The sequence below is a fragment of the Stegodyphus dumicola genome, chromosome 12 (assembly GCF_044657685.1).
Source record: "Stegodyphus dumicola isolate Sdum_Otavi_A_Nest chromosome 12, ASM4465768v1".
Taxonomy (NCBI): Eukaryota; Metazoa; Arthropoda; class Arachnida; order Araneae; family Eresidae; genus Stegodyphus; species Stegodyphus dumicola.
This window is the reverse complement of record NC_140779.1, coordinates 45,404,701-45,432,150: the sequence shown is the minus strand read 5'-3', so window position 1 is coordinate 45,432,150 and position 27,450 is coordinate 45,404,701. Positions and strand designations below refer to the sequence as shown.

The following is a 27,450-nucleotide window of genomic DNA, read 5'->3' as shown; positions in this document are numbered from 1 at the left end:
TATTGTTAATTCAGAAGTCAAACAACAAAAATCAGCGTTAATTTTCAAAATTTTCACAGAACTAGTTTCGATGGTTCGTCAGCTGCCTTCAATCATTTGCGGTTTTGCAGCTGAGGATAGTGGTTCGGTAAAACCATCGAAACTAATTCTGTGAAAATTTTGAAAATTAACGCTGATTTTTGTTGTTTGACTTTTGAATTAGTACTTATTCGGCGTGTTATTGTGTCTTAATGTTATTGTTAGTCGTGTCTAACAATGTTTTCTGGCCAAAGGTTCTTCTATACAGAAATAAGGGTTCTCATGGTGAGCCCCTTCCATGCCTTGTTGATAATCTGTAGTTAGGCAAAGGATTGTTAAATGTGAAAGATTGGTTTTCACTATCTTTTGGAGGGAGTTCAGTTACCTCAAAACAATGCTCAAAGAGCACTTTAATGTAAAGCTTTTCAAAATTTTAAATGAGCTGCTGAGCCACAAGCTGTTGTAAAGGAACTGGATCTTGATGAATTTAAATTCTTCAAGGAGGTTATTTTATAGGCTTGGAGTATATGCAGAAGCATTGTCTATAACAAGCAACTTGCAAATCAATCTCCAGACTTTTTTAATAGACGGATCAAATACTTCATTAATTCAATCTGTAAAAAGGTCATGTGTCACCCAAGCTTTGTTGTTAAATATTTAACCTGCTCTTCTGGACTTCATATTTCTTGAAGGGTCGTGGATAGTCCAAATGGTAAATGAGTAGTGGTTTAATTTTCAAATTACAGTACAAAGTCCGAAATCCGGACATCCAATATCCAGAATGATCTAAAATCCAGACCTCAAAACCACCAACAAAGTTTTTCTCGTAGGCTTTATTGCATGCGCATTTGATTCCCCCCTCCATGCATAATAAAACAGCTGGAGAGTCCCGATTCTTAATTTCACTTCACTAAATAAGACACTAAATAAAATATCTTGTTTCTGAAGAAATTTTAGCAAAAATTTGTGCGATCTGTAATTTGGCTCTGTTGCTGCGTGTCTGCTTGACACACATCTCAAACTGAAACATTCCACATAGATACATAAAAGATTACATTTCCAAAGATTACATTTAGGGCTATTTGACTTAAGAATAACTGATTTGTTTATTTACATAAACCCAGAACCAGTGCTAGGGCTCGTATGGCCGCATCAAGTAGCAGAATTTAAGACCCACAGAGACCGCATCAGGCAGTGAGATATCTAGTGCCAGCCCTCAATAAGGCTTAAGTATATGTGGGAATTTATTTATTCAGAACTCTGATAACCCTTAAGCATGTGCAAGAAATAGACATAAGAATAATAAATAATTAAACTAATACAATTCAGGCTTAATTGTCTTAATGCACAATAGAAGAAAAATAAAATTTAACGGAATAACTTGTCGTTAGTCGCCAAGCTCATGATGCAGAGCCAAATATGTATAGTGAAGGATAGCTAAATTTGATGATGATAGCCACTAATTTTAAAGGTTTTTGGATATTGCAAAACAATAAAATTTTCATATTAACGGATTTTGTAAAGAAATGTGGAGAAGCGGTAATCGATGAAGATGATATAAAAGAAGTTTTTCATTGTGATGACAATGCTTCTCAATCATCAATCAATTAATGAATGGTGAAATCTGTAGTATGGTTCTAGATACAGAAAATACCGCTACCGTTAGTGAAAAAATGACACAGAAGTTACTGAAAACGAGAAAATTTCGATTGGCAAGTTAGTTGGAATTCTCGAAATAGCAACAATGTAACTAAACAAGAGATTATGTCTCTATACAGAATTAGAGAGAAAGTATTATCACACACACACAAAAAAGAAGAAACAACTTACATTGAAAGAAATGTTTAATAAGGTAAACCCTTTAGATCATAAATTCTTTATTATTTCATAAATCACGATTTCATATTTTTAATTTTATAATTTCTACATGTCATCTTACTAGATTTAAACTGATGATCTAATATCAGGAAAAATCCCAAATCCGGAATCGCTGAAGTCCTGACGAGTCCGGATTTCGGACTTTGTACTGTATTTTCAGGATGAAAAGGGGAAATATCCGAATTAAAATAGAGAAAGGACTATTGCAAATTTAAGTTATTATTTTGCTTTACATATTTCTTTTATCCTACACACAAACACATATATATATATTATTTACTGCAATATTTAGAAATAAATATGCAACAACGCTTACTTGATCAATGAAATATATTCCAGGTTCAATAGTTAACACCATTCCTGCTTTCAGAACTCGAGCTGTTCTTAAAGAACGTAAACCAGCCTCTGTAGGTCTCTCTGGTGTTCCCTACACAAGAAAATATTTAATACATATATAGTAAAACAATATTTTAGAAATGTATAAGATGAATAATGGTACTTAGCTAGAAATTTTCTTTTTATGGATTCTTTTTAATATAATTTAAAATATCAATTTTAGATACCCAATCTATCATTTATAAAACATATTAAATATGACAGAAACAAGTTTTATGCTACTCAAAATAATTAAGAATAAAGTATTAATTTATGCTTCTAAATATTTCATTTACTTGACCTTGAATATCAGGTAAACAAAGTGCTCCTTCATTTTATTAAGCACCTCTGAATAGTGACCTTCTGAAAAAACAAACCAATTTCCTTCATGGTTGCATATTATACTTGTGTTTGCTTGCTTTTTTCAATGACAGCTAAATTTACTGATTGTTATAGCTAGATAGCTATCAGAGTTAAACAAGTTATACAAAAATCTAAGCAACTTGCAATTAATCTATGAACTTGCTGTTGTAAGAATTAAATACATGCTAAGTCTGAAATAACTCTCTTCATTCAAATTTCCTATTCAGTATATATCACAGGGGCTAAACTGCATTCAAATAAATTTGCATTCTGAAGATACCAAATGATATGGGTAGACAGAAATAGTTTTCAATGCACAAAGGAAGAAAAATTAATTTGCCCAACATAATAAGTATGTAATTAAGTTGGGAAATAAACAACAACAACCTATAAACAAGCAAATTGTTCTGCATTCCTGATTTGAACCTTGGAATTAAATTTTTAGTTAGGTTAGGTTAGGTTATTTGAATACAGACAAGTGCTATTTTCCTAAGGGGAGAGATGCCTTCATGGAAGAGAAACTGGTTCACATTAACTTTGCCCATGGGAAAAAACCACACAGCCAGTCAATTGGCCTGAATTTGAACCCAGGTTGAATTACCAGTATTCAGTGGTCTTAGTGTCTCAGCCTCTAGTGGGGTCAGCTTTAATTTTGATTCAAGATAGTAACAAATTGCAAAACAATGGACTTATCATTCAAACTGATCAGATGTTTCTACATCCACACAATTTTAAGAAATTCTATATTTCACTTTCCAGATATTTTTAATTAATATCCCAAACCTATAATATCACACTATCCTTCCTTTGTTGTAAAAAACAGTGTAAAAATCTCCTACATTAATAACAACATTAAACATTAATACCAATATTAATCTCCTGCATTAAACAGTGTAAAAATCTCCTACAAGTTGTATTTTCCAAGATTTAAAATTTTCTACATTCATATATTTTATTTCATCATCAAAAATAAGTTCTCTTGCTATTGTTTTTTTTTTTTTTTTTTTTTTTTAAACTAGCTGTGATGAATTGATCAAAGTTGAAATGCTGATTTTTTATTTTAGTTGTAATCTTAGTTGTCTTCATATGCCTGAAATTTATAAACATTTTAGCTTTAAAAAAGAATTTCTGAATTCCTTCCAAATTTTTTATTGATATCTCAAAAACATGCTACCAAAAGTTTGTTTCTTAAAAAAAAATCACATGTAATTTTTTTTTATTTGACCATTCATATGATTAGCAATATGCAAAATAATGCAGAAAATTATGTCTGAAAGCCCAAATGTTTTGATATATACAATGCTAGTGTTTTTTTTATAAGAACATTGCACACAATAGTATTCACCAAAGGCAAGATTGCTCCGTGGAGGATTTTTAAGGGAAACTGGCTCATATCCATGTTACACAAGTGAAAAACCATGAATATGCAGCCAGACAGTTCCCCAGAATTCAAACCTTGGACCAAACCACCAGTGTTCAGTGACTTTACTGCTCGGCCACTGGTGAGCCTCAATGTTAATATTAGGTCATATAGACATAATGCATTTTTGGATATAATTTTTTCATGTTTATTATATTGTGTCTTCTATATTCCACATTAGTTGCTTTATACAATACCAAAATAATCCTCATCCATCATCACAGATGAAACACTTTCTAATGTTATGTATGATAATCCCTGTAGTATCAAGTACCAGTAGCATTACTTAATACAAAAAGGAAAAAAATCATGACATCATGCTTGGTTATGAATTCAGTATGTTACTTGAACTGAGTGAAGAGCACAATATGACTCATGTTGCATTATAGACTCACCAGATCTGACATCTTATGACTTTCTCAGAAGAATCATTAAGGATATTACATATCAATGCTTTTATTCACTACTTTATTTTAAATCCGACAGCATATTTCCATTACTATTGCAAAGATAGAAATGTATGAGGTATACATTCTATCTTTAACACTGTTACAGAAATATGACATAAGAATTTATGACAGAAGCATACACTAGTGGCAAAATTTTACATCTTCTCTATTATGGAATAAGTAAAACATTTTTGCACTGGAAATAAATAAATAAATTGCAAGTCAATGAAAGCTTCTTCTGTCTGGAACACCACAGACTTTTTCCTTTCTAATTACAGACTGAGGTGAATCCAATATCACAAATCAAATTCAGCTGCTTTCACATCTGAGCAATTTAAAGATTACATAATGTTGAACATATTTTCCTTGTCTAATATAACCTATGCTAGAACTATCAGGATGTATATTTGATATTGCTATTTCAAATAGAAGGCTTTCAACAGAATGAATACCACTGCTTTGAAAAGTACAACTCTCTAATGATGTTTAAACATTCTTATATGTTCTATGTTGACTTCTTTTTATTACATGATACATTCTGATGCTATATTCCTGAGCTTCTATTCCTGAGACACACATGGCAGGCATAGTAAAAAAAAAAAAAAAAAAAAAATCAGATTCATAGTGACTTTGAAACTTGCACAAAGTATTTCAATGCTCACATGCATACTAGAATTCAGTGGTGAATTTCCATTAGCTTAAGAGTGGCTTAATCTAGAGCAGCCGGTGATTTTGTACAGAGGCTGTTTGTTCACACATTTTTTAGACGATTTGGTAAGCGGTAATAAAAAATCGTTTGCTGCAAAAGAAGTAATTGCAATTGTACTATGTTTTTAAAAGTCAAAATTATCGCCTGTGGCTTGAAAGTTTTGTTTTTATTCAAAATGGCGAATTTAACAAAGCAGTGGTTCGAAGGCTACATTTACGCTCTTTCCGAAGAGAAATAGGCATACTCCGTTATCCAAAATCGATGTGAGAGTCATGTTTTTGTGATATCTAAAGCATCAATAGGTAATATCATCAAAAAGAAAGGAAAAAAATGTCAAATTGGAGCCTCAAGTGGAACAAAAATTCCAAACAAGTATCCAAGGAAAAAACAGATATCTTCGACTATTGCAAAGGTATGTTGTTTAATGTTAAAAGTAAATCCTCCTAGTCAAAGGACAGTTGCAAAATCATTAAAATGCTCGGGGTCCACTGTAAACAAAATGATAAATGTTGATTTAAATCTTAAGAAAGCGAAAAAACGCAATGTGCATCGTCTTCTTCCAAAGCATTTCGCTCAACACAGGACACGCTGCAGAATTCTATATGAGAAACACTTATCCAAAGAAAAATGGAAAACAATTGTCACAATAGATGAAGCATGGGTGTATTCAAATGATTGTAACAAAAAAAAAGAGCCATTTATTATCATAAAAGGGGAGAAAAAAAATTAAGTACACGGTTCAAAGAATCAAAAGAAAGTTTTTCTAAGGGATTCGTGATTGTTGCTGGTTTTTCTTATAATGGCAAGTTAAAAATAAAGAGAGTGCAAAAAAATGTCAAGATTAACTCCAAATACTATCAGGAACATATTTTATCGCCAATTTTTCTGAATGAAATACCATCGCTTTACACACAGTGCCATCAGTCTGTGAGACTCCATCAGGACACAGCTAGCAGTCACACATCAAAATCCACTGTAAATTTCTTAAAAGAAATGGAACAAAAAACTGGTATCAAGGCTATACCCTTCACTGATATCCCTGCTAAATCTTCCGATGTGTCACCTATGGATTTTTGTGCTTTCGGACTTTTAAAAACTGCATTGTCCAAACATTGTCCCAAAACCCTAGCAGGACTCTGGAAAGCTGTTCAGGAGGAATGGGATAGAATACCTCTTCTGCCACTTCAAAAGGCATTATTATCCTGGAAATTGCGGTGTCGAAAGATAGTTCAGAATAAGGGATGTCAAATAGAACATTTAAAACACAAGAATTTTATGTAATTTAGTTTTGTGAATACAATATACATCGTCTAAAAAATGTGTGAACAGCCTCTGTATTAATTTATTTGCAGCAGCCTATGGCTATGCAGCCTCATTTTCAGAACCTTTTGATATACCACATCTTGTGAAACTCTTATCATTAAAATTCTGAATACATTTCATTACAGCATCCTTCTACTGACGTATACCAGAAGGAGTAACTTACTCAGTTTTAGTATCAGGGCCATGGTTATATCACACACTGCAAACAGTCTGTGGTTTTATCTTCGTCAACATACATTTTGAAGGTACAGTTAAATGATCATCACATTCATTTAGAAACATAAAAAAGGGCAAAATTTACACAATTATGAAAGTAATTTGGGGTAACGGCTCTGAAAAACATTCTTTTAAAAAATCATCAATTATAAAATAAGATTAAGAAAAAACAATCCTAGAAATATTATATAAATATGTGATCATAATAGCTATTCAAAAATGTTTTACACTTAAAAAATGGCAGAAATATCAAGGAATTAAAACAAAAACTGTGTTTTTCATTATGATTTAAATAACTATATACAATTAGTACAAGGCAAAAATAATTTTTTATCTGACATTTATGAAAAAAGTCATTTCGGTAACAAATAAATAAAGTGCAGTTAATGTTCTTCATATACAATCATGATTAGACTCACAGTAAAATAAAATAAACTAAATGTTTTTTGAAATAGCATATTACCTCGATATAACCACCAACATCATGTACATCACATCCCATAAAATGTCCAAGACCATGCGGCATAAAAACAGCTCCTAAATTGACTTTCAACATATCATTCACATCTCCTTTGAGTAAACCACCTGCTTTTAATTCTTCTAAATGCACTTTATTTGCAAGTTTGTGCATATCAACCCAGCTTACCCCTAACATACATGAAAAAAATTAACATAAAACATTCTGCCTTCATCCAAAAAGTAAAACAAATAGTATTATTTTATTTTTCATTGAAAATTAATATATCCACTGGAAATGCTAGACTTAACAATTTGTTTTAGTTCCTCAGCTTTTAATTATCACAAAATCTTTAACTATTGAAAAATATGAAAAAGTAATGTGCACTTGCATACATTTACATTAACCCTTATGATCACATCTTTGTTTTGTATTTTAATGTAATTTTTTATTTGACTAAACTGAATATGTGGAGACCACATGACTTCCTTGTATGGCCTAATAAATTATACACACTTTCTGCTGCACTTGATTTAAAACATATTTCCTCGAATTTAATTACAGATACATTTATCATTCAAATCAATTCGGTTCTTACTTTACGGCCAAAGGTAAAAATACATAAAAACTCAGAACATTTTCACTTAAAAATTATAAAATACAGAAAAACCTAAAACAACTAACACAGATAAAAAAACAATCTTTAAAATTAAAATCAGTTTCTACGCAAAAACAAACAATTTGTCCAACGGGCAAGAAGACAAAATTTTTGCCGTACAAAACTGAAAATTAACTTTTGCTTCCATTTTCATTCAACGTTTTTGTTACTTTCTTCTTTTCAGATTAAGCCAGAATTTCGTGTAGCCGTATTCAAAGTAACATTCTTTCAGCAGGAAAAAAAACTAGTTCAGCCCTAAAAATAGATTTTGAGATACAGGTGTCGGGGGGAGGGGATGTCATATCCATGCTAGTCCTCGCGTCAGTCAGATCTTTCCTTTTTTCTGTCAGCTTAGTGAAATATGAAGTGCTATCTGAATTACGACGAAGAAAATAAATATTTTCAACACCTTATTGAGGCTGTTTCTAGCGATGATGAACCTATATCTGAAGATAGAGTTGCCTCTGAAAAAGGACTGAATACTGTAGCAATTACGATTCTTACCTAATTACGAAATTGAGATAGAAACAGAAGATGAAAGTTCACTGTCAACAACCAATTTTTATATTGTTAAAGATAAAGTTACAATATGGCAGAAGAAAAAATACCGGCAACATGTTAGGAAGCCTTCAAGGAATATAATTATCAAGCTTCCAGGTAATACAGCTTATTCAAAAACTGTCACATCTCCCGTAGATGCATGGAATGTTTTCTGTGGTGCGAATTCAGGCAGTATATATGTCCAAAAAGCCTAAGTATAGCATCAAGATATTTGCACTAGTAGATTCTAGAATATTTTATACCTGGAATATGGAGATTTATGTCGGTCAACAACTCGATGGACCATTCAAAATAGACTGTAGCTCGAAATCCATTGTGATGCGGTTGATAACACAGATTTTCAATTCTAGACGCAACTTGACAACTGACAATTAGTATATGGGATATGAGCTAGCATAAGAACTTTTAAAAAATAAACTTGCAATGGTTGAAACACTTAGACAAAATAAAAGAGAAATACCACCTGGAGTTTTGGAGAAAAAGAAGCTGTTAAAAAAAGTTTTGTATTCTGCAAAAAAGAACAATGATGTAGTTATGTTATCCACAATTCATACTGATGATAAGATAGATGAAACCACCATGGAATTGAAACAAAAAACGAATATCACCACACTTTATAATCTTGCGAAAGGAGTTGTGGACGTTGTCGACAAAATGGCTCCACCATACACTACAGCGAGGATATGAAATCGCTGGCCAATGGTTATTTTATTTTACATGTTAAATGAGGCTGTTATTAATGTCAGGATTAGTTGATGTCCATGAAACATCCTACCACACAGCTCAGAAACAGACATTTCTTTTTGAAATACAGGAACTCGTTCTTTCAGAACACCACAGAAACCGTAAGCCTGAAACTTCTAAGGAACTGGAAATCGATAACTGCGAACTGCCTGTATAAAATCTCAAAGCAAATTATAAACGATGTGCATTTTGTCCATGTAATAAGGACAGAAAATCAAGATTTATGTGCCAAAAATGTGAAATAAGTCTGTGTTGAACATCAGTACATAGTTTGTCAAAATTGTCTTTAAACATGTATGTATGCATAATTAAATTCCCTAAAGTTCTTTAACGTATTATTTTGTAATATTTAATTACATAAAGTTTGCTTATAAACAGTATTAATTGATATTTCAATAGCAGAAATGAACTAGGGTATGAGATACCCGGTGCGAGTTCTCGTGCTTGAAAATGAGTGCGTGTTCTCGCGGGTTAAAGTTTTAAACTGCTGATAATCTACAGCTACTGCATACAAATTCATTAATGGCATAAAACCTTAACCAGAACATAACAACCTAATTCAACCACCTTTAAAGAAAAAAATGCACAATTTACTAGCATATAAGACTAAAAAATGAGCTCACCAAGCCAGGTATCAGAGTGGGAATATAAATATGTATAATATGAAACAATAAGCACAAGGAAAAGCCAGAAGCAGTGTTGATGCATACCTAGATGCATATTGAAGATGAAGCATTCCGACTGCATAGTAGGCTAATAATGTTAAATTGGTAATATCTAAATAACTTGGCAGTTTTAATTCCATTTTTATATGCAATTGATATTTGTGGCAACAGTTCGCTTGACACTCTAGCTGTGCCTATTCAAGAACATTTACACTTTTGATATGATGGTGAGCAAGATAGCGAAATTACATCCTAGCAGAGCAGAGAGTGAAGCTGAAGTGCGTAGCTATGCAAGATGGAAGGAAGCACATGAAGAGAAAAGTTTTGGTTAGAGTTGAAAGTTTCAGTTCACAATTATTACGTCATATATACATGTTTGGTGCAAGCAACTAACTGCATTGAAAACTGATAATACATGGCACTGCTTTCCCTTTTCCTTTTAAGTGTTACATATATACACTGAAGTGACAAAAGTCATGGGATAGCAATATGCAAATATACAGATGGCAGTAGTATCACATAGAAAATGTATAAATGTGAAATGCTTTGGCAGGGCTTTCATTTGTGTTCAAGTTATTCATGTGAAGAGGCTTTGACATGATTATGGCCGCACAACGAGAATTAACAGACTTTGAACGCGGAATGGTAGTTAGAGCTAGACGCACGGGTCATTCCATTTCGGATATCGTTAGGGAATTCAAAACTCCGAGATCCACAGTGTCAAGAGTGTGCCGAGAGTATCTAATTTCAGGCATAACATCCCACCATGGACAGCGCAGTGGCCGACCACCTGCACTTAACGACCGAGACCAGCGACGCCTGTGTAGAGTTGTCAATGTTCACAGACAAGCAACACTGTGTCAAATAACCGAAGAAATCAATGTGGGACGTACGAGGGACGTTTCTGATAGGACAGTGCGGCAAAATTTGTCTTCGTTGGGCTATGCCAGCAGAAGACCGACTCGAGTGCCTTTACTGACAGCACGACATCGCCTGCAGCGACTCGTGGGCTCGTGAGCATATCGGTTGGTCCCTAAACGAATGGAAAACCGTGGCTTGGTCAGATGAGTCACGATTTCAGTTGGTAAGAGCTGATGGTAGGGTTCGAGTGTGGCGCAGACCCCATGAAGCCATGGACCCAAAATGTCAACAAGGCACTGTTCAAGCTGGTGGTGGTTCCATAATGGTCTGGGCTGTTTTTACATGGCATGGACTTGGTCCTCTGGTGCAACTGAACCGATCATTGACTGGAAATGGATACCTTCAGCTACTTACAGCCATTCATGGACTTCACGTACTCAAACAACGATGAGATTTTTATGGATGACAATGCGCCATGTCACCGGGCCACAATTGTTCGCAATTGGTTAGAAGAACATTCTGGACAATTCCAGCGAATGATCTGGCCACCTAGATTGTCCGACATGAATCCCATCGAACATTTATGGGACATTATCAAGAGGTCAGTTCGTGCCCAAAATCCTGCACCGTCAACACTTTCACAGTTATGGACGTCAATATTCCTGCAGGGGACTTTCAACGACTTGTTGAGTCCATGCCACGTCGAGCTGCTGCACTACGTCGGGCAAAAGGAGGACCGACAAAATATTAGGAGGTATCCCATGACTTTTGTCACTTCAGTGTATATATGACTGGTTGCATTTCCTGTACCGCTACTGGAGGTTTAACAGGGCTTAGTGGAGCTATTTAATTAAAGAAACATTGAGATCTAAAACAAGGCCTAAAGCAGGCCCATTAAGCAATAGAACTACCACCTTACTACCTGAAATAACTTAGAACAAACAACTAAAATATGAACTTAAAGTATAGGAGCTGGTAAGATTTACCAGCTGCACCAACAAAAGCATTATTACAAACTTTGTAAAATATAATACATATTACTTGCATGCATAAAAATATGTTACTTACATATGCAAAGAAATAAAATAACATAGTATGATAAACATTCTAGTTTTCCTTTAAACCAACAGGGAAATTTTAAACATAATCAATATATAAATTCCTTTCATTTCAGATACATATTTTATGAAATTTGACAATTTCAATTTAGTCACTGTATTTGGTACTATTCCGTTTGGAGGGCCGTAAAAAAAATTGCAGCGAAAATATATGCGCAAAAGCATCAAATCTAGCAAACGCGCCCATTTAACAGTGCGCCAAATCTAGCGTACGTGCTGATTTCAGATTGCGTAAGTTTATATAGTTATATATTTCTTAAGGCGCCATCGAAATACTAGTTTAATTTTTAAATCCTTATTTGATATCCTATGGATTTAATAATTTGGCAATTGCCCATGACGAAAAGTCGGCAATAGAATTTTGGGTAAAGTGCAGAATCACCCACTGCTTGATGCGTTTTTAAGAATTGCACATACTTGGTATCCATGTGCACATCGATCTATTTTCACTTAAAAAAAAATCCTATAATTGCACAAAAATGGCAATGCGCACACCCTTGACTTTATCTATGTCATCGACCTATTTTCACTTAAAAAGTAAAAGAAAATTGACAAAAATCCAATTGTTTTTACCCTTGTAAAAAGCGGCAAATAAATAAGTGAGCGATTCTGCACTTTACCGAGAATATTTTCAAAGAAAAGGCATCATTCATTATAGAAATTACGTTTGAACAACCAATGAGATGAAATATTAACCTTTCATCTAAATTAAAACATCATCTTAGATAGTTATTTACTATTATACTTCCTTTCTTGCCGCAATTATTTTTGGCAGCATTGGCACTAATAATAGTTTGGCGATTTTTTACGGCCCTCGAAACCGAATAGTACCCTGTATTTTTACTTAGATCCTTTAGAGTATTAAATTTAGCATATCTGGAATAAATCTTAGAACAATATTTTTCATAGAAGAGCAATCAAACAACAGGTGCTCAATATCGACATTACTCATGCCACATGGACAGACACAATTTTTAATCGAAAACCTATTATAATAAAAGGGAAAGTGTCCATGACTAGTTAAAGCTTTAGATACTTGTCACTCAGGCATCTTTTTCTCACTTGCAATTGAGATTAAATTATAAGTAAATCTTCCTTTAGAATCTGGGTCCTTCCACTTTGCTTGCCATAAAGTCAAACTTTTTCTTTTCAACAAGGATTTCAAACTGTCAAAGGAAGTCTTTACTTCAAAATCAGTAATTTGATTTTCAGTGGCAGCCTTTGCCAATCTATCTGCTAACTCGTTACCAATGGTACCAATATGACTCTTCGTCCAAAAGAGTTTAATATCTCTGAAAGTGCTAAGAAAAATGAGCAAGTCTTTCATCTGTTTAATTAGATCGTTACTTGGACAAACATCTTTAATTGAAACAATTGCACTTTTGCAGTCACAATAGATTTCTACAGGATTTATCGCAGAATTAGAAATAAGCCAATACAAGGCCTCTCGCAGGGCCACTAACTCTGCCTGATAGACAGAGGCATTGTCAGAAAGTCTACATTTCCTTTGTAAGCTTAGTTTCTCATCTGAGAACACACAAAAGGCTGCCCCCACATGACCATTTAATTTAGATCAATCTATAAAAATCGTGTAGCCTGTCATATTGGGGAGGCTTTTATGCCAATTCAACCGTTTCAACAAAGCTGGATGAATGTCTAAACCTTTTTCAAGAAGATCTCACTGAAACAATCAACAGTTTTATTACCAGCTTTTAATTTGAAGATGCAATATTCTTTTTCCGCTAAAATATCGATCGGAGGACATTCAGCCAAAATCTGAAGAGCTACTGTGGAAACAGTTCTAAAACATTTAGTAATCCTCAATAAAGCGATTCTTTGAATTTTCAAAATTTTGTTACGCATTCGGACCGTTCCAGTTCACCATGCGCCACATGCATACAAGGTTTTTCTCTCAACAGCTCTTTTATATAAACTCTTAAGAACTTTAACTTGGAGATTCATTTTACTAAGTCTATTAAGAATATGGGTGCATTCGATCTTTATTTGATCTAGGTGAGGTATAAAAGTGAGCTTTTCATCGATCGTAATGCCCAAATATTTGATATTCTTAGAAACTCTAATTGGTTGTCCATACAGTTTGCACCTAGGATATATTGATCTATTGATCTAGTATTAGTTTTGGCAATACCCAAAAGAAAGCTCTTGTTTGGATCAAATTTGAGTTTAACATGGAAAGACCAATTCTTGAGTGGCGAATAATCCAGACATTGTCCCAAAATCCTAACAGGACTCTGGAAAGCTGTTCGGGAGGAATGGGATAAAGTACCTCTTCAAAAGGCATTATTATCGTGGAAATTGTGGTGTCGAAAAAGTTCAGAATAAGGGATGTCCAATATAACATTTAAAACACAAGAATTTTATGTAATTTAGTTTTGTGAATACAATATTCATCGTCTAAATGTGTGAACAGCCTCGCTATGAAAATCAATAAAATGAATAATTATCCCTGACCTGAAGAATGGAAAGCAGTTGTCATAGCATATTCTGCTCAACTTGTGCTTTACTGTACACATGGGTGGGACATATTGCTGATTAAACATGCCAAGTTCAGCAAATGATTGGCAAATGTATGTGCATACTGAATAAATCAGACATTCACAAGTGTAACTGAGTAGATTAGATAACTTGAAAAACGGGAATAAAATTGTGGTCCTGTCATCATCAGATTGCCGCAAAGTAGAAGAACTTGGTGGAGATCATAGTTAGAATAGCAGTAGCAAGTTAACATATTATGGAACTTTAATAGTTTTCTCTTCTTTCTACTTTTTCTACTTTCTCTCTGTAGACTGTAAAATGAACCTTATGTCTGATCGAAGAATACTGGATATTTTTCATGGCTAAGTTTTAAGAGTTTGATTTTACGTGTTGAAATGAATCGGTGTGTGTGTTAGGGGGGGGAGGGAATTGGAAATTTTAAAGAATCATACAACGAAGTATATATTTACAAATGCAAATAATAATGCAATTTAGTTTGCCAAGAGATAACTGCTATAATCAAAGAATATAATTTTAAAAGCCATTTTTAACAAAGTATTCGAAATATGAATCAGGTTAAGAAATTATGAAATATTGCTGACAATTTTTTTAAAATCTAGCAATAGAAACAAAATACATAGCTTCATCAACAAAATACATAGCTAACTCTAAATAAGTCAAACAATAAAAACCACTGACAAAGCAGCCAATTAAGATAATTAAGTTTCTGCATAAAATGTTGCAAAGTTGTATAAACCATTTATTTATGCAGAGTTTGTCACAGAATTTATGGATAAAATTTTGAAATATGTTGCCTAGGAAAGAAAACAATATTTGAAAGTTTAAGCCTTTCAAGAAAAATGTTAGTACTGTGAACTGAAAGTATTTACAGAATTTATTTGATCAGCTACAAACAAAAATTGCAAATTTTAACTACTGCTTTATCACTTTCAGTACTGTAATATAATTGACACAAATCAATTATTAATATTCATTCATAGCACAGACAAGAAATCAAAATTAGGAGCTGGTTAGCGTACATTTGATGAAAAATTACTGGAGAAGACTTTTTTATGGCTGTTGTTTTTTATGGTTGTTTATGTTTTCTTATGGCTAGTCAAAATGCATTTAACTTGGACAACAACAAAGCCAAAGTATTAAGCATCACAACAGACAGCTGTCCTAGCTCAACAAAAGTAATTTTTCTGTATTGCCTCATTTATCAAAAAGTACTTTGTAAAAAAGTTTTAAAATTGGATCATGTCATTAATATTGCCACAAAAGTAGTGAATTTTATTCAGGGATGAGACATAAATCATTGGCAATTTACTGTATCATCAAAAGATACTGAAAGTAAATTTTATGAAATACTTTATACACAGACATTTGTGGCTTAGTATTGGGAAGGTTCTGAAGAGATTTAACAGTTTAATTGATGAACTTATAATTTTCTTGTCAATTGAAGAAAACAATTTTCCTGAATTGCAAAATGAGGAACTGTTAAATGATTTTTAATTAATAGTCATCATATGTAGCTTTATTGAAAAATGGATCAACAATAACAATGCAAAATTGTTACAAAGGAATATCCATTCGATAGTGTTATTTACTTCAAACACTGTAACTTTGACCTGTTGTTTATTTAACTAGATAAAAAGCGACCTGTTTTAACAAACTTCCACCAAATTTATTGGCTGAAGTTCAGAGGGACCTCTGCCAATTTCCACAGATGACAGTAAAGCAAGAAAGTATCAACCATTCCTTTACCAGTCCTACTCTGCTTTGCCATAGTTGAATAATTCAATTGTATTAAATTCACATTAATTAAAACATTCTAAAATATATTTCATATTACTATCACTCTAAAAATATGGCATATGAAGAAACAGTTCATGTTACCTGGTTTTACTGCAGCCATCACTGCTCTACTAGATTTATATACAGCTTCATAAATAAGTTTCTGCTTATCATTAAATTTTCCATTTGCTGGGAAAGAACATGTGATATCTGATGCATAACAATAGTACTCACAACCCATGTCAAATAGGCTGGAAACAGGGAAAAAAAAATAAAGCTACCATAGAACACTTCAGTTTTAATTTGTATGATAATGCTTCGAAACTTAATTTAGTTTTATAGAGGCATATTATGTACAATTGCTTAAATTTGTAATACTTATAAAAATATCAGTTTCTAGAACTAACAAAGTTTTCTTGAAATTTTCTAAGTCACAAATCCACATGCTTCCAAAAACTGTTTCAATAATTTTCGAAATTCAAAAGGACTATTAGAAGAAATGACTTTTTAATTTTTTTTTTTTTTTTTTTTTTAGTATAAAGTATCAAGCATAAAAAATTTTTAAGAAATTGGTACATTCATTAAAATTTGGTAATTAAGGACTAAAATAAATAAGATAAAATAATCTGTGCATTATAAAACTATAAATCATATTATTTGTATTTCCTCATTAAAAGAATATTTTTAAATAACTAGTGATCTTTTTTATTATTTTCAGTCCTTTCTTATGCATTTAAATCAATGTTAAGAATATCATAATTATACTTGCATATTTTTTCTTCATTATTTTTGCATTACGATTTAGAAATTTTATTCACTTGCATTATCCTCCCATGCAAGAATGAAAAGTTTTTGGAATTTTGCCTTTGCATTTCATAACCTCTCATTTAAACCTAAAATCCTTATATAAGGTCATTAACTTTGCCTTTCATAGAAATAAGAAAGGGAAATGGAGTTTTAGGCATCAGCATTTCACAAACTGAACACTTGGATAAAAATTAGTCCCATCCAAGTCTAATATGTTGGATCAACAATAATAGAGCAGCACATTCCATAGAACAGTAAAAACAATAAACTGAGTTCTTTTGAAACCATTATAATTGTTGAATATGTTTCAAATAGGATTTTACAATCTTTTTCATTTTTACATATGCTACGAAAGTCAAAACATCTTGCACTTTTATGGTGCTGCTCTGACCAGATTCCAGAGGAGGGAAAGAAAAAACCGAGGGTTTATTGCAGTTCAGTTCAATATGCTGGCATTTGCGAATTCCACACCTATTTTTTGTCTTACACTGTTTACAAATATGTTCTTTAAGAAGCCAGGAATAACACATGCAACTTTTTATTAGGGATAATTTTTGATGTTCAGTTGATAAGAGAAAAGAAACAGAATCATGATCATTTTCAGATTTTGCACAAAATATACATTTTTCATATCAATAACAAATGCAATAGTAGTAGGAATGATTGAATTAAATTGTTTTGCTCCATTATCAACTTTGTTTTTATTAAATATTTCTGAGTAGCTCTGAGTAGGTTTTTATAAAGAATTAAATTTTATTTCCAATCATGCATCTGGAGAAACTGAATAAAGTTCTTCAGTTAAGTACTCATTTCATTCACGATACTGAATTCACATCTTCAAAAATTCTACCCAAATAAGTATTTCATTTATATTTTATTAATGGGAGTCTGCAAGAAAATTCTAATGCCAAATCTCTGAGGATCAATTTTAACAACACAGGATACAACAGGAAACTGTAACTGTTCAGATTAATTCCATTATTTTCTAAACCTTGAATATGTTTCCCATTCTGAATAAAATCTAAGCATCGACATAATATCATATTACTTTTGTATCGGACTTAAGTTTAAAACAGTCTTAATACATTGAAGAGCCAAAACATAATGACCACCTACTCAATAATGCATTGTTCAACCTTTGGCCTGCAAAACAGCTGCAACTTGCCTTGCAATGGATACCACAAGTTCTTGGTAGATGACTGGAGAAAGGTTGTACCAAATGTCTAAGCAGCGGTCTTGCAAAGTTAACATAGTGATAAGCTCTGCGCTACTGTTCCCCCGACATCCCAAATTTGCTGCATTGGGTTAAGATCCGGAAAATTAGCTGGCTAAGACATTAACTGAAATTCATCTTTATGCCTCTTGAATCATTCCAACCGAATTCGAGCCTTGTGACCTAGGATCTTGTCCTCTTGGACAATTCCATTTTCAGTTGAGAAGACAGATGCCATGTAAGGATACAAATGATCTGCAATTATGTTCAGCCGGTCCACAGCTTTCATGGTCTGTTCTAACACAACTAAGGGTTTCACAGATGCTTATGAGAACGTCCTCCAAAGCTTAATACCACCACCAACAACCTGTGTATTGCGTGCTATACAGAAGGTGGAGCAACTCTTCGGTTGGAAGATGCTGTATCCTGTGACATGGCTATCGACATGATGAAAGAGAGACCGTTATTCATCCGGCCAGGCAGCTGTCTTCCACTTATCAATGGTCCAGCCCTAGGCCCACTGCAGGCACAGTTGACAATGATGCTTGGTCAACAGAGGTACACGAGTGGAACGTTTGCTGTGCAGTCCTGTATCCAATAGTGTTTGCTGTACTGTGTGTTCCAAAACACTTGCGCACACATCTTCATTAAATTAGGCTGTCAGCTGAACCACTGTCTGGCACTGATTTTGTTGTATCAAGCAGGACAGTCTCCTATGTTCTTTTCCTTTGATGATGCATTGGTGTCCACCATCTTGGCGTCTACTGCTGATTTCACCATCATTTATTCACTTTGCATAAATACTAACAATGGTAGATTGTGAACAACCTACCAGCCATGTAATTTCGGACTTCGGACCATTGCAATCCACCCTCTATCAAATTCACTTACATCAACAGCCTTTCCCATCAGTTATAAAAGTGCTAGAATGATTCCTTATGTTTTCTTGCAGCAATTAAATATCATTCCCACTTAATCATATGCCCTCTATTTCATTCAGACATGTTCATTGAAAAATGTGGGGATGGTCATAATGTTTTCGCTCATCAGTGTATATGCAAATGTATAAAAATATATTTTTGATCAAATTGTTCTTTTAGTATGTTCAAGGCAATTTCATAGTTTTTGGAGGTCAAGGCTAACTTGTGTACATGCAGCTTCAATTATTAGGTATGATTTTATAAAACTAAATTTTACTACATTACTTAAATTTTTCTATAGATAGCTACATATTGAGAATAAAATTCATTAAACCTTCAAATGTTGCCACTTTACTGTATTTTGTTGTTCACTTCTAGTTCCTACAACATTCTTCTCTCTATTTTCTAATTTCACTTTCTTTCGTTTTCAAGATTCTATTCACATGGAATATCCACATTTAGAAGAAGGATAGGAAAAAGAAATCAATTTTGTCTAACCTTGTAGTAAACACTTTAAATTATTCAAATAATCCACTGCTAAATTTACAAAATAACCCACTGTAAGTTCATAAAATGGAAATCCAGTAAATTTCAAATATAACTCAAAGCAGATGCTAATAAAAAAATTAAACGTTTAAAACACAAAATATGTTTCATTGAATATACTATACAATTCAAAATCTCACCACATATCACCATCTTCTACTGTCTTATCATTAGGAGCACCAGCATGACCATAATGTAAAATGGCTCCATTTTCGCCACTACAAATTTCATAACATTAATTAATAATAGAACAAGTTATTAATGTACAATAAATCAAGCTAAAAATAAGTTTTTCTAACAAATTTGAAGCAATATTTATCTTTAATAAGATCTTTACTTATTCCTATTTATTTATCATATCATCATTTAAAAACCTTATGATAAGAAAAACAAGGAGATTTTCATGCTGCATGGCAACACTAGTTCAAAAGATATCCAAATTAACTTCAATTCACTTAGTAGTACACAATTACAGTGGTGGCCAAAATTGTGGACACTTTTAGAAATTTTAATTTTTTTTAAAACTTTGTATGCTTATAGAAAATGTTACGTTTCACAAAATGCAGACTTATATATATCATTTTAAAGCGAATTTATTACTGAATTCAATACAAAATGCAAAATTCAATTATTTGCAATACAAAAAAAAAGTTGAAAAGTTAAATGATAACAGTTATCGATATACATTAGATAGAGATGATTGCAGTGAGTTATCAGTACTCAGTAGGGTACCCTTTATTTTTGATTACAGCTTCACATCAACGTTTCATTGAGCTGTCAAGAGTTAAGCTCTTCTTTCGTTATTACATGATGCCAGAAAACAATTATAGCCTCAATTAGTTCCCTTTTATTTGATGGGTGCCTCATTTGGACAAGAGTTTTCAAACGGTGCCACAAATTTTCGATAGGATTGAGGTCAGGACTGTTTCTGGCCATGACAACAATTTAATGCTCTTTGTACGAAACCACTCTTTCCATATTTTGGCTGTGTGGCAAGGAGCAGAATCCTGCTGAAAAATAAACGAAGCATTGTTGGGAAAGAGATCTCTGATGGAACGTAGAAGTTTTGGTTCTAGAACAGTGTCAATGTATTTTCTGGCATTCAGTGTCCCATCGATGACATGAAGGCGATCAATACCATCTGCTGACATGCATGACCAAATCATAACACTAACTGGGTTCTTCACAGTTGCTTGAATGCAGTCAGGATGTAGCTCTTCTCCTATTCTACGTCTAACATATTTTCGCTCATCACTTCCGAATAACGATATCTTAGTTTCATCACTCCATATAACTTGTGACCACTGATCATCTGTCCAATTAATGTGTTCCTTTGCCCACTGTATGCTTATAGAAAATGTTACATTTCACAAAATGCAGACTTGTATATATCATTTTAAAGCAAATTTATAACTGAATTCAATACAAAATGCAAAATTCAATTATTTGCAATACAAAAAAAGTTTAAAAGTTAAACGATAATAGTTATCGATATACATTAGATAGAGATGATTGCAGTGAGTTATCAGTACTTAGTAGGGTACCCTTTATTTTTGATTACAGCTTCACATCAACGTTTCATTGAGCTGACAAGAGTTTTAAGCTCTTCTTTCATTATTACATGATGCCAGGAAACAATTATAGCCTTCTTTTTTTCGTTGCTGAAAATTAAGATAAGGCTTTTTTCGTGGAATTCTACCTCTCAGTCCAACATCTGTTAATCTTCTCCTGATTGTTCTTGAACTGACAGAAACACCAGCATCATTCAGATCACTTCTGATGGCCACTGATGACATTTTTCTATCTTGGAGACAAAGTCTTTTTATTCTTCTGTCATAGGTAGATGTGGTGCACCTTTTTTGGCCTTTTCCTTCTTTGTTTTTTATTCAATTTGTCTCCTGATATCGTAAACAAAACTTTCAGACTCCAGATGTAACTGAACCACCCACCTGTCTTGCAATTTCAGCATAGGAAAGACCACTTTCTCGTAACACAATAATATTACATCTCTTTCTAGGTGTCTAATCTACTCTTTTATTTGATGTCATTGCTTCTTGACTAAATATTAAAAATTTTTACAAAAATTCCTACTTGTAATTGCAGTGTATAAGAAACAGGTCTTACTTCTACAGAACAAAGCAAAATAATGAATTGTTTCAAGTGTTAACATGATGTCAGCTTCTACTGGCAGTTACTAACATTTGATTGGTTCTCAGAATAAGAACAGTGATTGGCCAGGAAAGCTAGACATTACAAACCACTTCATAACTGTGTTTTTTATTTATATTAAAGTACATATAACGTTTTTTTGTATTGCAAATAATTGAATTTTGTGTTTTGTATTGAATTCAGTAATAAATTCTCTTTAAAATGATACATACAAGTTTGCATTTTGCGAAACGTAACATTTTCTATAAGCATACAAAATTCAAAACCATAAACATTTCCAAAAGTGTCCACAATTTTGGCCACCACTGTATATGGCTAATGAAATGCTTACAGTATTATTCATACATACATGCTTACAGTATTATTCATACATACATGCTTACAGTATTATACAGACAATACATTAATATTTAATTAGATATTTTAAATTTTATGTTCTTTGGCTAATTTCCTTTCATAATTTTTTACATTTATGTTTTGAGAAAATATCCTCAATAGGGACGAAAAGCTTTTATTTATAAAAGCCCAACTATTCAAAATATTCAAATAGCAGGAATATTTTAGAATTTTGGAAAAAAACTTTTGACTGAAAATTTTAGTAGATGAGAGATTTGCAGAACAATTATACAGCTCATAATACAATTAGCAATATACATTGTCACCAAACACAGTGCCAATAATGCATAAGCATGATATATATAGATGTTCATTTTGGTTTTATGTAACTCGATTAATTCTTGATAACCATGTTTATATTTGTAAAGAAGAATTAAGTTCTATTTTCCCCTGCATTTTGAAAGAAAAAATATTAATATTTGGGACTGCATGAAGTAGAGTATTTGCAAAATCACTGGATGCAGACATCAATGAAACGTCACAATATGCGACTCTGAAAAGAGATAAACAATGGTAATACGATGTGAAAAATTATGATAAGCGATTTAAGTTTTTTATGTGCTCTATCGGTAATTTGTATCTCTTTATTATCTAACTAAGTAAAGAATGATTAAACTTCTGCTGCAAAGAGTGTAGACATTTTTACCAACTTTAAGCTTTGGTTGGATTTCATAAACGTATCAGATATTTTACTTTAATGTTTCAGGTCTATGAAATACATCAGCTTTTAAGTCTAAATGCATTTTTTTTTGTTTTTTTTTTTTTTTGTAATCGTATAATTTTAAATGTAGGCTTTTGATTGTTATGTGGATAACAAATAAGATGCTTGTTTTTATTATCATTATCACATATGAGAGGAAGGATTACTACTTTCAAAATATTCAATATTCAGTTACTTTCAAAATATTCAAAAGCATGTAGTTATGTGTGGAAAAAAAGCATTTAGTTAGTTAAATTAAGTAGAAACAATGAAATAACAATATATGCCTATCCCTTGATTTACACAGCACTTGCTTTACATGATTTTGGTTTTACACGGTTTAAAAATTAATGGATTTCAAACACTTAGTAAAAATGTATATTCGACTGCATATACATAAATACATATGTTTGAAGTCATTTTTGAATCTCATTCCTTTGGTAACATTTGTGGCAACAACAAGGATGGGGATTTCCTGTTTGTAAAAGGGGGAATACCCGTAATAAGTATAGTTCACAACAAAATAGCTATTTGGTTTATGTGAACTAGAGCAGTATTAGTATTTTAGCAGCAAAGCTTACATTATTTTTATCTAGATATTTGAATGTATACTGGTAAATTTTAAACATTTATATTCTGTGGCATTTTTATAATTTACATAAATTTTTTAAAGTCTTATGATGCCAAAAGCTTTGGGAAAAAAATGAACTAAAAAGAAAAGTTATTTCTTTAGAAACAAAAATTAAAATATTAGATCATCTACATAATAAAGAAAGAGCAACAAATGTCGCTAAATTTTACTCCATGAATAAAGCCACAATGGACAATTAAAAAAAAATGAAGATTCTTATTAGAAAAAGTGTAGCAGCTGGAACTTGCAGCAGTAAAAGCAGAATTTCATATGCAAGAGACGATACAATGGAAAATATGGAAAAGGAATCAGTGATATAGATAGAAGACCAAAATCAAGAACGGATTCCAATTGATACTAATGCTATTACAAATAAGGCTTTAAAGATTTATAAAGCACTTAACAATCAGTCACTGTTGACTTTGTCAGATGTAAAAAAGATATCTTTTTCTGCAAGTCATGGTTGGTTTGAGAAATTTAAACAAAGACATTCTTTATTGTTCCGCGGCACACCAGTGTGCCGCCGGGTCTGGGTGTCATGGTGCTGTTCGCCCGCTATAACTCCTTCCATCACCCCCCCCGCCAGTGTCATAGGTGGTCACGGCGATGTGCAGTGCTATAACTCCTCCCCCTGCCAATCTTGACAAGTGTCCGCCATGTCCCCGCCCCCATGAGACGCAGGCAGACGCCTCATACAGTGTCAGAAAGACAACGGCTGCTGTGAGGAGAGAGACACTGATACTGCAGTGATGGACAAGTTTTTGAAAAGGAAAGAACTGGACTCTGAACAAAATCTGGAGCCAGATGAGAGCCAGAGTATGAGTGGGGGTCAAAAGAAAGCAAAGATGGTTAAATTCTCTGGCGCAAGGCAATATAGCGAAAGCTATATTTCAGTTGGATTTACTTTCACTGGAGATGAACACAAACCAACTCCACTGTGCGTGGTGTGTGGTGAAAAGCTAGCTAACAGTGCTATGGTCCCAAGCAAACTTAAACGCCATCTCCAAACGAAACACCCTTTGCTTCAAAACAAGAATGTGGACTATTTTGTTCGCCTGCGTGACACTATGGAGAAACAGGCAACTTTTATGAGAAAAACAATAAAGGTAAATGAAAGAGCTCTTAAAGCTAGCTATCAAGTTGCTGAACTTATAGCCAAGACAAAAAAGTCGCACACTGTGGCAGAGACATTAACCCCTTAACTGCTGTGGGCGTATATATACGCCTTGCTCAGCCGATGCGTTAACTGCCCCAGATGCGCAGCCGATGCGTTAACTTTGCGAATAATTTTAGGTGTAGCAGCGCAAAGCAAATGATAGCAGTTTGGAAGGACATATATATACGCCTGGGGCAGTTAACGCATCGGCTGAGCAAGGCGTATATGTACGCCCGCGGCAGTTAAGGGGTTAATACTTCCTGCCTGCAAAGCTATTGTAGAGGAGATGCTCGGACCTGAAGCAGCAAAGGAAATAGCCAAAGTCCCTCTCTCAAACAACACAATTTCCAGACGTATTAATGACATGTCTGCAGACATTGAAAGTGTGGTTTTGGAAAAGATCCGTATCAGTGAGAAATTTGCATTGCAACTTGACGAGTCTACTGATATCAGTGGACATGCTCAACTCTTAGCTAATGTGCGTTTTGTTGATGGTGATGCAATTAGAGAAAACTTCTTTTTTTGCAAGGTATTGCCAGAAAAAACAACAGGAGAAGAAATTTTTCGGGTCACATCAGAATACCTTGAACAAGGAGGACTTAAGTGGGAAAACTGCACAAGTGTCTGCACCGATGGAGCTGCAGCCATGGTCGGGCACACCAAAGGCTTTGTAAGCAGAGTGAAGGAAAGAAATCCAGATGTGATTATTACGCACTGTTTTTTACACCACGAGGCCCTCGTAGCCAAGACTTTAGCATCAGCCTTAGTTCATGTGTTGGATGATGTTGTGCACATGGTAAACATTGTAAAGTCACGACCCATGAAAAGTCGCATATTTGCAGCTTTGTGTGAGGAGATGGGAGCAAAGCATAAAACCTTGTTGTTTCATACGGAGGTCCGGTGGTTATCGCGTGGCAAAGTCTTGGTGGTTCGTGTGTATGAGCTGCGGGAGGAACTTAAAGTGTTTCTGACAAATGAGGGGTCAGATTACGCAAAGCAGCTTGCAAGTGATGAGTGGTGTGCAAGGCTGGCATACCTGGCAGATATATTTCATCATCTGAATGAATTGAACACCCGAATGCAAGGCCGAAATGAAAACCTGCTTACATGTACAGATAAAATAAATGGATTCCGTTCAAAGGTGCAACTCTGGCATCAACACGTGGAAAGTGGCAATCTTGAAATGTTCACACTCACCATGCAATGGCAAGGTGTTCACACTGCTGCACTGTGTGAGATAATAGTTAAGCATTTAAAAACTCTTGAGGAGAAGTTGTCATTTTATTTCTCTTCAGTCTCCACTGAATGCCTTGACTGGGTTAAGGACCCTTATAGCTCAGCATCAATTGTTGGAAAGGAAATGACTTTACAGGAGCAGGAGGAACTAATTGAACTGAGACAAAATCGTGGTTGCAAGCTAAGATTTGCTGATCTACCTTTGGACAGTTTTTGGTTGGATACTGCCAAGGAGTTCCCCCTTCTGGCAAACAAAGCTATTTTGACATTGCTCCCTTTTTCCACTACATATCTGTGTGAGATTAGCTTTTCAAGCATGATTGCTATGAAAACCAAATACAGAGAGAGACTGAGAACTGTTGACGAAGAGCTACGTGTGTGTCTTTCTTCGATTCCAGCCAGAATATCAGCTTTGTGTTCAGCCAAACAGGCCCAGGTTTCGCACTGAAAGTATTTTATAATTTTTCACTATTCTGTTTACTTAATATTTCATAATAAAGTAATTATAAAATACTTTCTTTGTGCTTATTTGATTCCTATTCAAGAGAATTACTTTATTATAGTCAATATAGGCACAGAATTAATTTTTTAACATTTTCTAATGGTGGTGTGCCTCGTGATTTTTTCCCCCGCGACAAGTGTGCTTTGGCCAAAAAAGGTTGGGAAATGCTGCTTTATATAATATAAGATTGAAAGGAGAAAATGCATCTCCTGATTCGGATGAAGCACAACAATATCCATCAAAATTTGCCGAAACAATTGCCACCAACTCCTACACATCTGATCAGATCTCCAATGCTGATGAGTCCAGGTTGTTCTGGAAAAAAAATGCCCAAAAGAACCTATTTAGCTAAAGCTTGCAAAATCAGCTAGTGGTCATAAGTTATTCATATAACATATGGTCATAAGAAAAGTCATATAACAATTCTTTTCTGTTACAAAACTTCAGGCGATTACGTAATGAAACCACTGGTTATTAACAAATCAAAAACACCACACTCATTCAAAGGAATAAACATAAATAACCTTCCCGTTTATTGGATGGCTAATAAGAAAGCATGGGTCACTGCCATAACTTTCAATGAATGTAACATGTTTGTCCCATGTCAAAAATTATTTAAGTAATTTTATTAAGATTATTATTATTATAATTATTATAATTATTAAGTATTATTATAATTATTAAGATGTCAAAAATTATTTAAGTAAAAAGGGATTGGTTTTTAAGGCTCTTCTATTAATTGATAATGCACCTGGTCATCCTCGAAATTTACAACAAGAAAATGTAGAAGTTGCCTTTTTACCAAAGAATACAACTTCCTTATTATAGGCATTATATCAAGGAATAATTTCAACTTTTAAAGCATTGTATATCAAACAAACCTTCAAGTATATTTTAGAACAAATGGGGAATGATGAATCTTTTACACTTGTGGATGCTTGGAAGAAATTTACAATCTTAAATTGTGTTAAGCATGTTGGACTGTCATATACTCAGATTAAACAATCAATGCTCAATGCATGCTGGAAAGCAATATGGCCTAATGCTGCTAAAGATGAGAATGATA

At 33.5% G+C, this 27,450-nt stretch overlaps 1 protein-coding gene across 1 annotated transcript in view; it reads right to left on the bottom strand.

Annotated features, from left to right (window-relative positions):
- Positions 1-27,450, bottom strand: part of Dip-C (dipeptidase C) — a 92,784-nt gene that overhangs the window by 3,185 nt on the left and 62,149 nt on the right. The window contains exons 11-14 of the mRNA XM_085827675.1: positions 19,735-19,812; positions 16,211-16,359; positions 7,215-7,399; positions 2,213-2,323 (exon numbers count right to left, since the gene is read on the bottom strand). Of these exons, the coding sequence (XP_085683801.1) occupies positions 2,213-2,323; positions 7,215-7,399; positions 16,211-16,359; positions 19,735-19,812 (523 nt within the window). The remainder of the gene's footprint in view (positions 1-2,212; positions 2,324-7,214; positions 7,400-16,210; positions 16,360-19,734; positions 19,813-27,450) is intronic.